Source organism: Henckelia pumila, chromosome 1 (genome assembly GCF_033568475.1).
Source record: "Henckelia pumila isolate YLH828 chromosome 1, ASM3356847v2, whole genome shotgun sequence".
Lineage (NCBI taxonomy): Eukaryota > Viridiplantae > Streptophyta > Magnoliopsida > Lamiales > Gesneriaceae > Henckelia > Henckelia pumila.
Genome location: NC_133120.1, coordinates 142931958 through 142944881, shown reverse-complemented (window position 1 = coordinate 142944881; position 12924 = coordinate 142931958). Strand labels below are relative to the sequence as shown.

Sequence of the window (12924 nt, the reverse complement as noted above, 5' to 3'; positions counted from 1 at the left end):
TTTGTGATACATCTAATTATTTAAAAAGCATTCATATGATTCATTACGTACAAATTAACAAATTTCTCGTTTAATTTTCTTTCGAACTATAATCGTTTTGCCTTCATACTCTTGTTTGGTTTTTCTTAAACTTTGTAGTACGGAAATCAAATGTAAAGTTAATAAAATATTTGAATAAAATTGATAATGTTGTTAAAAAAAATTTTAAAAAAAAATTATAAAAATAAATAAACAACAAACAAATTACTCTGAAGCTTAACACAACAAATATATACACATACATATGTGAATAATGTTAATTACAAAGTTTTCTTTAAAAAAAAAAGTTAAATACTAAGGTTTCCCTGCTCCGTGTTTCATCAAAAGCATAAGGAAAAATTATTAAAACACCCATTCAAAATTTTCCCATAAAAAATCGTAAGAATTAATCATTTAGTTTTTTTTTTGGCTCTAAGATCCATATTTAATATTTTTTTTTTGTACTAGAAATGAAATATGTCAAAATTTCTTTACAAAGTCCAGATCAAAAAAGATAAAATTAATGTCATTTATATATCTACATATATATATATATATATATATATAATATAATATAATTTAAAAACAAAGATGAAAATAATGTCATTTATCTATTAAAATCTTTGAAATAGATCAATATATTCATTAGTGAAGTGGAGTTAATCATTTTTTTAACAAACACTTAGTTAAAGGCATTTGGAAAAACAAACGTGTGAGTGGTTGCAGAGAGAGAGAGAGAGGGAAGAAGAACTATAAAAATAGTTAACAAATAGAGATATGAAAATTAATACATGGCATGAAACACATATATATTAATTATAAATTACTTAAAAATTTTAGTGTTTAATTGTCTTTAATTAGGAGATTAATAATTATTTTGTAGGATACACCTACTTATGTGTGTACATATATGGAATTAAAATTTAATCAAAACCTTAATCACTAAAAAAAAGAGAGAACAAAAAAATATTTAAAGAACTAAGTGAATAAATATGGTCAAGACTCATCAAACACACGCATATAGCTAGTAATAGTATAGGTAGAATTATAACGCACGATATAATTTATCTATTTATCAATTGTATTTTTTTTTTTACTAAACACGCTGTATATTGATTGCATGTTTAATTGGGGTTAATACTTTTTGTTTATAAAAATTGAAATTTTAAAATAAATTAAATGAAGCATGAATTTTAAGAAATCAACATTATATTAATCCGAAATCATTCCCAATTTTCAAAATATTTTAGTCAAGAGTGTGTGATAGAATAAATAAAGGTAAACCACCAATTTTAGCAAAAAAACGTAGAGTAAAAAATATATTACCAAAGAGGTAAAAAAACAAAAAAAAAAAAAGGGAAAAAATCCCCATGAATCCATAGCGCAGTATCATCTTTTCTTCCTTTTTCTTTTTCTGGACAAATTTAGTAACAAAAAAAAAAAAAAAAGTGGTATTTAATCACAAATAGCAGTCAAATATTTTTCTTCTAACCAATTATAATAATAATAAATCGTAAATCTGCCCAAATACAAAAGAAAAAGAAATCCAGTGCATATTTATAGACTCACAAATTAAAGTATCTGTACACCCAAGAAAACAAAAACCAATCCTTCAGGAAGAAGAAAAAATAGACTAAAATGAAACCAACAGTACTTATTTGAATTACCCTATGATTTATTTCTGAGACAAATACAAGGGTAGTAGGGTAAAAGCTGTATATGCATGGTATAGGGTGTGATGATCAGTTTGAGTAAAGATGGATAATATTTTTCATCACTTTTACCTGGGCTGTGAGGCACTTTATGTAGTGACCAGTTTCATTCAACAATCTGCAAAAATCCATTCCTTCTCCCCCCGGCACCAGTTCCCTGAGGCTGTTTTCTTGCGCTGAACCCATTAAATATTCTCTTTTCTTACCCCGTCGTCTCTTCATCAAATTACCACCCATCTTCCGGTTTCGGATCCTCCGAAGAAGGGCTCGCGCCCATGCCCGTTTCGGGCCCACCGAAGAAGCCATGGAAGCATAGGCCGCAGCTCTTATCATACGATATCTCTTGTATTTGTCTGCCGGCGAACAATTACCTCTCTCCATGCTCAGTTTCTTGAGGGCCCTGACGAATCGGTGAGCAAACCTAGTTTTAATGGAACTAGGGTTTCTGACTGAAGAAACACCATCGGAATTCATGGGAATTAATTAATAGAGGGCAAGATAAAAAAACAAAACTACTTTAGGGTTTTCGATCAGAGTTGGGCGTTGTTTCTAATGAATTCTTGCTTTTGATCATAAAGTTGTAGTACATATGTATTTGGGGGTGCTTTAATATTATTACTACCCTTAAAGGTAAAGATTTTCTTCTGACACAAAGGGGCCTCCTTTGCATAGAATTGAGGCTAGGACAAAAGAAACTCGAGTTCAGTCTTCTGACACAAGATCTCTCTCTTTATAATAACAAAATTATGGAAATGATAAATATTTTTTTTCCTATATTAAAATAATAATAATACATTATAAATTTCATTTCTTTGAGAGATAGTGGGAGAGGGGAGAGAATGTGGTGAGGGAAGGGAATTGAGAAAGGAAGAACGTGTGAAGGGAACGAAGAAAAAGAAGAATATTAGGGAAGAGAATGGATTGAGAATGGGAGGTGAGAATAATTCTAAGAGAATCAATCTTTAATGTGTGATTTTTAAGTTTTTTTCATTAATAAATAAGAAGATAGGGATTCGAGTGATTAACAAGTTGCGTTAAGTACCGACTTAATAAAGTTAACAAGAGTTGGTTAATGCTATCTCTTAAAAAAAACCCTCGAAATTTTTTATAATCTTTCTTAAATGAATAATATATAACATCTACTAATTAACACGCTATAAAATTCAAACCCATTGAATTTGATCGGTTCGTGAAGCTTTTAGCGAGAATTGAAATAAACTACATCGAGACAAAACTTAACGAATTATATTTACTCATGAGTCGCCATTTCGTATTTAAAAATTTATAAGTATAGATAATGATAATCTCTCTTATTGCCTTTCCATCACAACATGTGAATTATATTTTTGGTATATGAATTATAATATATGGTCTTTCATCTTTCACTTTCATAGGTTTGGGTTGTGGAGGTGAAAAGAGAGTTATGTGGGGCTAGATAAGGGCCAACCACCATATGGTCGCACATGGTTCCATTATCCCCACTTGAATGGTGGGCCTTCTTCATTTTGTTAATACTTAATACATCAATTATATTATTTCATAATTTAATAAACACAAAACTTTTACGGGACAATTTCGCGATACAATTTCGTAAGATGGATTTTCAACCCGAACCTACTCATAAAAAATTATTATTTTTCATGTCAAAAACATTATTTTTCACCACAAATATAGATCGGGTTGACCAATCTGGTCATCCCACCGACTCACAAGAGACCTATTCATTTATAAATCTCATATTATGATTGGCGTAAATTTTTTTATTATTTTAACATAGAGTTTGGTAATTTCATAATTAAATATTTTTCGTTATTATGATAAGAAAATACATGAACATATAGCATTATTTACAAACAAAAAATTACTAATTAATCACACCATAATTTAAGTTTGTAACTATTCAATGGAAAAAAATAGATTTAACATTTGTTATTCTATTCTAAATTATGTGATCGAATTTGGAATAAATATCAGTCATTAGTTTAACAAATACTTAAGGTTCCAAAATTTGAACAAAGTATATATATATATATATATATATATATATATATATATATTGTGATTTTTTTTAAATAAAATATTTATTGCGACTTTAAAAACCATATGAAGTTGTAAAATATGATCAAAAGAATAAATTTTGACACAAAGTTGTCCAAAAGAATGTGATGGGTGCATGTAGATTGAAAATATTTAAATATCAAGTTGTATTAATAAATAAATCTAATCACATAATTTGACAAGTATAAAAGAAAATATCTATGCCCGTATTTCGTGAATTTTAAAAAAAATGGTGTCTGCAAAAAATAATTATTGTAAGCTTACCAATAATAATAGTAGTATTTTTACTCAAAATAAAAAAAATAATTGTAGTATTCAGTTGATTTTAAAATTATTATGCAATGCATGTTCAAAAAAAAATTTTATGATGTCATATATTTAGAGTTGAAATAAATAATTCCCAAAATATTTATGTATAATGGCAGGTAGTCTTCAGTTATGACTCTGATACGTAGTGTGGGCTCTACGGCATCGGGAAAGAGCGGCAACGAGAGCCAGCTTTTATACCAAATATTTAATATTTATAGATTGTGTTTATTTATTTAATCTTATAAATTTAATAATTTTCAAAATATATGTAAGTTGTTTGCACATTAATACATTGAATTTGATGACAATATTGTATGAAAAATTATTTTAAAATGTCAAATAATTGTGTTATATTTTAATAAATTTTTCCGTTCCATGTATATAGGCATGTACGTGCAGTTTTCACACAAATCAAAAAAATAATTAGAAAAACAAATTTATGTGCAAACTTTCTAATTTAGTTGTATTTAATTCGCTCAAAAAATAGTTGCACGTTTTATATTCATGAAAAAATTCATAGGATATATTACTAAAACGAAAAAAAAAATGCAATTACATGTAAAGTGGACTATATATTTTAGACAAACGAAAAAAATGAATCCTATATAACTGAGACGAATGAAATATATGATTTTGCATTATGATTCAAAAGGTTAGTGAAGTGGAAGTATTTAAAATTTATGATAAAATTTTTTTTTAAAATTCCTCATATAAGACAGTGTCACTTATTAATTTTATAAAACAAATATTCTATCCGATCATACACATAAAATGTAGCCTATTGGGTATTTCGGATCAATATAAGGGTTATCCGATTAATTAAAATCGAAACGGTTTTCGGATATCTAATTTCCTTGGTACCCATGAGGTATTGGAGCCTGTGAAATCTGGAGTGGGTAAATGTGTGTTTGGAATGCAAGATTTCAATGAGATTTGATGAGATTCGAAATTACAAATATCATTTTAGTGTTTGGTAAAATAAGATTTCGAAATGAGATTGGTATTTGATGGGATTTCATGCGATTTCATTTAACTAAATGAAATTCTTATGAAATTCGTCAGATTTCGTGGGATTTCATACGATTTGAGTTTTAAAAATTATAATAAAATTTTTAAAAATTATATTTATATAACTTAATCGTAGATTTCAAGTTTTCTTTGCAAATTTTACAAAATATCATATTTATCTAAAAAATTATATTATCAATTCACACTACTATATTTTAAATTCTTACCTAACACCAAAACGGAATTTCAGCTCTACAAATTCCAATTTCAATTTTAATTCCAATTCCAATTCCAATTCTCTTTTTTATAAATTCAAACACACTATAGAATTTGCAAATGGAACTTTGTCAAATGTCAGCAGAGTTTATGAAATTTCAATTTGACACTTAAATTCACTTTTGCATAATGCTATTATTTTTTTCAGGAAAATAACATACTTTGTCACCGGATTTTCGTATTGTATGCTTTTAGCATGTTGTCAGCCAATATACGGTCTTAGTTCAATAATTTTCATTATTTTTTATTTCATATTTAGTTCATGTAGTAACCTGTTCTCAAATCACCTACTTAACAACTAAAAGCATGTGATTAACTTAATATGCACGAAAACAATTAAAACCAACGGAAACTTTAAACCTTACAACAAAACATACCGGCCGAATACAACCGACACCAAAACCCAAGTGAAATATAGTTATACCACCAAATCGACATAGTACTAAAATATCCTCACTGAAACGTTAAACAACCTGCAACCCCCGCCTCAGCGACCACTCCCACTGTGTCCATCCAACCTAAAACCTGTCCCGTAGAATGGGGTGTTCAAGAAGAAAACCAAGACGTGAGCGATGATAGTGCTCAATTCGGAAGTTTGAGTATACACATTGATATGAATCCAGTTGATTAATGAAAAGAAAACACGAAAATAACCCAATTCGTGCCCTCATATCAATTAAACAAAAAACCTAATTGATGTTTTCGATCTATCTTAAGACAAGTAAAATGTCGCGAAAAAATAAATATAGATATAATTTTGAATTTTCACATTTAATCGATGAACGATTAACAACAAAAATTAGGAAACAGTTGAAATCTATGAAAACCTTCAGATAACTCGTATCTTTAAATCTCCAACGAAGATCAATTGACAAACGCCACAAAGTTAAAAACTTCGATAAGCTTGATTTGACAAAGCTAAAAGCTTCAATAAAATTCATGAGATAATTTCAATCAATAATTGAATAAAATTTGAAAAACTTTTTATTAATGAACAAAAATAAAGTATTTATAGTTACAACTCAAAAAAAAAAAGATAATGCAAAATATTGCAAATATATCACAAGATATCATCTAAAAGTTTCCTAATAGATATAAAATACTCAAAAATAATAATTAGTAACTAATTCCCGAACACACATAAAATATGCCGCATTGTGTGTAAATCACAAACCAGCGCAGATGCGCTTAGAAACAAGAGCAGTCACGTAAAATCACAGAACTTTTCTCTCTTGAAAATATTTGAAGCGCAGATGCTCTTCATGCCAGACGCAGACGCGCAAAATTCCAGAAACATGAATTTCTCACATGCGCAGAAGCGTGAGACGATGCGCAGACGCGCAATGAAGAAAAAAAAATCCCAAAATTCAGTTGCGCAAGACTAAAAGCGTAGAAGCGCTAAGATCCGAAGCCCATTCTCTCGCATGTGCAGATGCGGCACCCACTATGCGTAATTGAGCTTGTCTCTTTCTCTCTCGGCGTAGTTGCGCTTTTCTATTTTGAAAAGAAGTGCATATGCGCTTATCATGGAACGCAAAGCGCTTCGTTCTTCTTCTTTCTTTCTTCTATTTTCTTCATTTTGTTGATCATTTTCCACTTCAAGAACATTAAAACACAGTTCAAATTGATTTTCAAGAACTCCAGCTTCCTCTGGATAATTCATCATTAATGATTGAAGTGCTTCTTTAAATTTCTTTCTTCGTCCTCTCGTAATTGGTCCTTGTAACATCTCCAATGGATCTTTAGCTTTTTTAGCCACATGTTTAGTATGCGCATCATCCATGATTGCATCATCCTACCATTCTTGAAAAGAATTTGTCCTCAAATCTTGATCATCTCCTACATCAAACAACGACAAGTCAGAAACATTAAAAGTTGTACTCACATTATACTCACCTGGCAAGTCCAATTTTTAAGTGTTGTCGTTAATTCGCTCCAAAACTTTAAAGAGACCATCTCCTCTAGGCAACAATTTTGAACGTCTCTTCTCCAAAAAACGCTCTTTTCTCAAATGCAACTAAACCCAATCACCAGGCTCAAATATAACCTTCTTTCTCCCTTTGTTCGCTTGCTTAGTATACTACAAATTTATTTTCTCTATATTCTCTTGTAATAACAGATAAATGTCAATGACTATTTTAAAATATTTAATAAGATATAAAGTATGGACTTTAACTTTATAAATATTTACTCCCACTGTTTTGACATTTTTACTACCCTCTAGTAAAAACGGAAAACTCCTTTCCTCAGTAGGTACATAAGGTCCAATTAGCCAATTACGATTCCGAATAATATCAGCCAATCATAATTTCTAAAAGGTAGTTTCCAATTGCATCTCCATGCAACCCTTACGTAAACTTTTGTCTCACGCTTGATTAGGACCCAATAATATGACGTCGTTCATCTTTACGTGTCAAGCCTTACCCATCGATATCGAACCTTAATGGACGGTCGCCATGAGTTCCCCCAATAATATGAGCCGAAGTCATGGGAGTTCCACGTAGTTCACATCACCATGTCAATGGATGTCACAGCTTTCCGGCATTCAAGCCCCCCCAATAATATGAGCCGAGCATTGAATACGGGTAGCGTTCGTCATGCATCCATTGTCGATGGAAGACATGGAAATTATAAACAAATTTATAATTCCCCTTTTCGGGCTTGATATAAATTTTGAATTTTATTCAAAATGAGGGTTTTTAATTTTGAAAAGGTCTCATCATTAATTTTAAAGATCGCCATGTTTGATCGTATGTTTGCCGGATTCATGCAACTTTGTTATTATAAAATAATAACGCACATACTAATTAATAAGGATGATTAATCGCCCCAATAACTATTTGGCCCGTGTGAGCCAAACACGGGCCTAGGTCCAATTCCTAGGGAATGCATGGGATGCAAATGCAACAATTACATAAGCTTCCAATATTTACATGTCTTGAATCTTCATAATTCATCATGGCCCACCATCTTCCAATTTTGAACTTCCGCTATTAAATATTTTACATGAAAATATCCATGGCAAATAGGGATACATCTCATGGGGGTGGGAACGGGCCATAAACCAAGCCCACTTTGTAATTTGATAATTATTACACCGGAAACGCAGCGGAAATATAAAATTTTTAATAAAATAAAACCGAGCACTTGTGTAGTATTCAAAAGTTAAACAACCATAGGGTGTTTAGAATTTTACCTATCAATCTCAAAGATTGATTTATGGCTCCAACCAAGTTGATAAACAACTAGGCTCTTGAAAAAATGGTAGACTCAATCTACAAGCTTCCAAGAGCACTCCTTGCTCAAAATGGATTCAACTCTTCGAGCCTCCGAATAAGGTCCACGACTAGACGATCTAAATCCACTCTAAATATGCACTAGAATATTTAGAGGATTTTTCATTGAGATATCATTTTAATTCTTCCTCAAAATGAAAGAAAAATTTGAGAGAATTTTTAAAGAATGTTTCGGCCACTACCTTGAATTGGAATGGAATATTGTGTGTTATATGTATATATTATTCATAATAATATATTAATGGTTAAGGATTTAATAGGTACAATTAAACATGCATGGAAAATTACAAGGCATGCATGGAAAATTGCAAACCATCTTACAACCCTTCAAATTCCATACACACACATATATATATCATATATATATATATATATATATATATACACGCCTATATATATACATATATAAATATATATATATTTAATTGTAATTTGAACTTAATTTTAATTAATTATTAAACCTAAACCCATTTAAGTTTAATCAATTAATTAAATTTAACTTGAACCCATTCAAGTCCACTAGTATCAATAATTATACAACACTATATTAAATTTGAGCTCTACTAGACTCAATAGTGTTTAATTAATTCAACACTTGAATTAATTTAATTATTTATACATTAAAATTCCTACTAGTGTTAAATTAATTCAACACTTGAATTAATTAACTAAGTTCAAAATAATAGTTTAGAAAATCACCATTTTCATAAACTAATTATTTTAAGTAAACTTTTAATCTTGGAACACATTCACAAATTAAAAGTTACTTATTCCATTCATTCTCCAATTAAGAAGTCAAACTTCCAATTTATTTTACTTATAAACTCCTTTATAAGTTGTTCAACACAATGAACTAATTTTAATCTCAACGGGATCTAGAAAGCTAGTACTTGTGTGACCCTCAATGGTTCACTGATACAACTAGCAGTGGGTTCACATCTCCATGTGATTCAGGATCAACAAGTCCCTTATATGAGCATACCCTAGATAGCTCCATTTTTATTAATCAACACATTGATAATAAGAACGTCAGAAAACTCAAGTCTGATAGTACCCAACCAGTCATGTAAACATCTAGCAGCATTGCTTACATGACTCCCTAGGTATCAAATGATAGTGCCTGCAAGAACCAATCAATTATGGTTAGCGTACAGTACGGTCCCTTCAACTCATATATCCCGACCGATTCGACAACCATTGGTTTATCGAGAGTTGTCATTGAATCGATAACTATGTGTCATGCCGTAGTTGCATCGAAAGTGTAATTCAAGAAACTCCTTTCTTAATTACCACTTACTCTGATCAGAGATTTCAAGCTACGTATGCATGATATAACATAGGATATCCATACCCGTAGGTAAGCGGTGAATCCCCGACTACAATGCATTGACTCCTATATGTTTCGTCACAACACCCAACATTGCCACCTGATGACCCCAGATGAGTCGGTAAACAAGTCAAAGTGAAGCACTAGCATATAGAGTCTCCATGTTGTCCCGGGTTATAGGACTAATGGTGTACAACCATAAACTAGGACTTATCCACTCGATAAGTGAGAACCACTTGGAAAATCCTTTAGGGAGGGTTGTTCAGTGCACTCTACAAGGAGCACCTATTTGCATGCTTGGACATCTCCATGTCCCCTACCAATGAAACATGGTACTCACATCGCAAATACTAGTCTCAAGCTCGAGCGGCCTTTATCCTTCTTTATGGCGGCTGAATCGACTAGGAACAGTTTAGAATATACAGTATTCCAAATATGAGTTTCATGATAGTCATCACATGACCATCTCATATTCTTTCTACTATTTGTATATTCAAGGGCTTTATCTATGCAGCTTGCATGGGTATAAAGATAAAGATGTGCCAAATAAAATAATGTCAAATATTATTAAAACAAAGATTGTCATACAAGAGTTCTCTCAAGGACCATCGGCCAACACATTGGCTCGACGGGCACCAATTCTAACAATCTCCCACTTGCACTAGAGCCAACTACCCATATTCTTCAAACCCATTGATTCGCGATGCTTTTCGAACAATGGTCCTGGTAAAGGCTTAGTTAGTGGATCAGCAACATTATCTGCGGAGGCGACTCTGTCTAACAAGACATCTCCTCGTTCCACAATTTCCCGGATGATGTGATATTTTCTCAGTACATGTTTGGATTTCTGATGAGACCTTGGTTCTTTTGCCTGAGCAACTGCACCAGTGTTGTCGCAATACACCGGGACTGGATCAACTCCATTAGGAATAACACCCAACTCTTGGACGAAATTCCTAATCCAAACAGCTTCCTTTGCAGCATCGGATGCAGCAATATATTCTGCCTCAGTGGTTGAATCCGCAGTGCTATTTTGCTTGGAACTCTTCCAACAAACAGCAGCACCATTGAGCATGAATATAAAACCGAAAGTTGACTTCGAATCATCAACATCGCTTTGGAAGCTAGAGTCGGTATAGCCTTCCAATTTTAGTTCTCCACCCCCATAAACCAAGAACATATTCTTAGTCTTTCTCAAATACTTGAGAATGTCTTTCACAGCTTTCCAGTGTGGAAGACCAGGGTTCGATTGATATCTACTTGTAACACTAAGTGCAAAGGCCACGTCAGGACGTGTAGATATCATCGCATACATGATACTACCAATTGCAGATGCATATGGAATGCGTGTCATCGTCTCTATCTCTGCATCATTTTTGGGAGACATGGACTTGGATAGAGACACGCCATGACACATTGGTAGATGTCCTCTCTTGGACTCATCCATCGAGAACCTCTTAACGATGGTATCAATGTATGTGGACTGGGTGAGACCAAGCAATCTTTTCGATCTATTCCGATAGATTTGTATTCCCAATACAAAAGATGCTTCACCCAAGTCCTTCATCGAGAACTTACTCGATAACCATACTTTAGTTGATTGCAACATTCCTACATCATTCCCAATGAGTAGAATGTCATCAACATAAAGTATTAGGAATGTCACAGCACTCCCACTGACCTTCTTATACACACATGGTTCCTCAGGATTCTTAGTAAACCCAAACTCTTTGATTGTACCATCAAATCTGAGGTTCCAGCTCCTAGATGCCTGTTTGAGACCATAGATAGATCTCTGAAGTTTGCATACTTTATGCTCACTTCCAATAGATGTGAACCCTTCAGGTTGAGACATGTAAATTTCTTCCTTAATATCCCCATTAAGAAAAGCTGTCTTCACATCCATTTGCCATATTTCATAGTCATACCATGCGGCAATGGCAAGCAATATCCTTATGGACTTGAACATTGCGACTGGAGAAAAAGTTTCTTCAAAGTCAACTCCTTGCCTTTGAGTATAACCTTTTGCCACCAATCGAGCCTTGAAGGTCAGAACCTTCCCATCCGTCCCAAGCTTCCGCTTGTAAATCCATTTACACCCTATAGGAACAATTCCTTCAGGTGGATCCACAAGATTCCACACTTGGTTCGAATACATGGAATTCATCTCAGATTCCATAGCTTCAAGCCACTTGGATGAATCGGCATCAGACAATGCTTCCTTGAAGGTCCTTGGATCACATCCATGGTCAGGCTCATCTTGGCCCTCTTCAAGAAGCAGACCATACCTCATAGGTGGTCTTGAGATCCTCTCGGATCTTCTAGGAGCTAGTGTCTCCTCTCTTGGCTGTTCGGGTGTGGGTTCCATAATCGTGGGTGTTTCTCGAACTTCTTCGAGTTCTATCATCTCCCATTTTCTATCCAACAGAAATTCCTTCTCCAAGAAGGTTGCATTCCTAGAAACAAACACCTTTGTTTCTTTGGGATGATAGAAATAATATCCAACCGAATTCCTTGGATATCCCACGAAGTAGCATAAAATGGATCGAGCATCCAATTTATCTCCCACTATCTGCTTCACATAAGCAGGGCATCCCCATATTCTTAGATAAGAATACTTTGGAGATTTTCCCATCCATATCTCATATGGTGTCTTATCAACTGCCTTTGAATGGACATTGTTCAACAACAGTGCCGCTGTCTCAAGTGCATATCCCCAAAAGGATGGCGGCAACTCCGTGAACCCCATCATAGACCGAACCATGTCCATCAAAGTTCGATTACGACGTTCTGAAACACCATTCAACTGAGGTGTACCAGGAGGAGTCCACTGTGAGAGAATCCCATTCTCCCTAAGATACTCTTGGAATTCAGTACTCAAGTATTCACCACCTCGATCCGATCGAAGTGCCTTGATGCT

General features: G+C 33.0%; 1 protein-coding gene across 1 annotated transcript; it reads right to left on the bottom strand.

Moving 5' to 3' along the window:
- Positions 1-1550: 1550 nt before the first annotated feature.
- Positions 1551-2638, bottom strand: LOC140875946 (transcription factor IBH1-like). Its single transcript, XM_073279781.1, has one exon. The coding sequence runs from the start codon at positions 2202-2204 to the stop codon at positions 1761-1763; it is 444 nt and encodes a 147-aa protein (XP_073135882.1). The 5' UTR covers positions 2205-2638; the 3' UTR covers positions 1551-1760.
- Positions 2639-12924: the final 10286 nt, after the last annotated feature.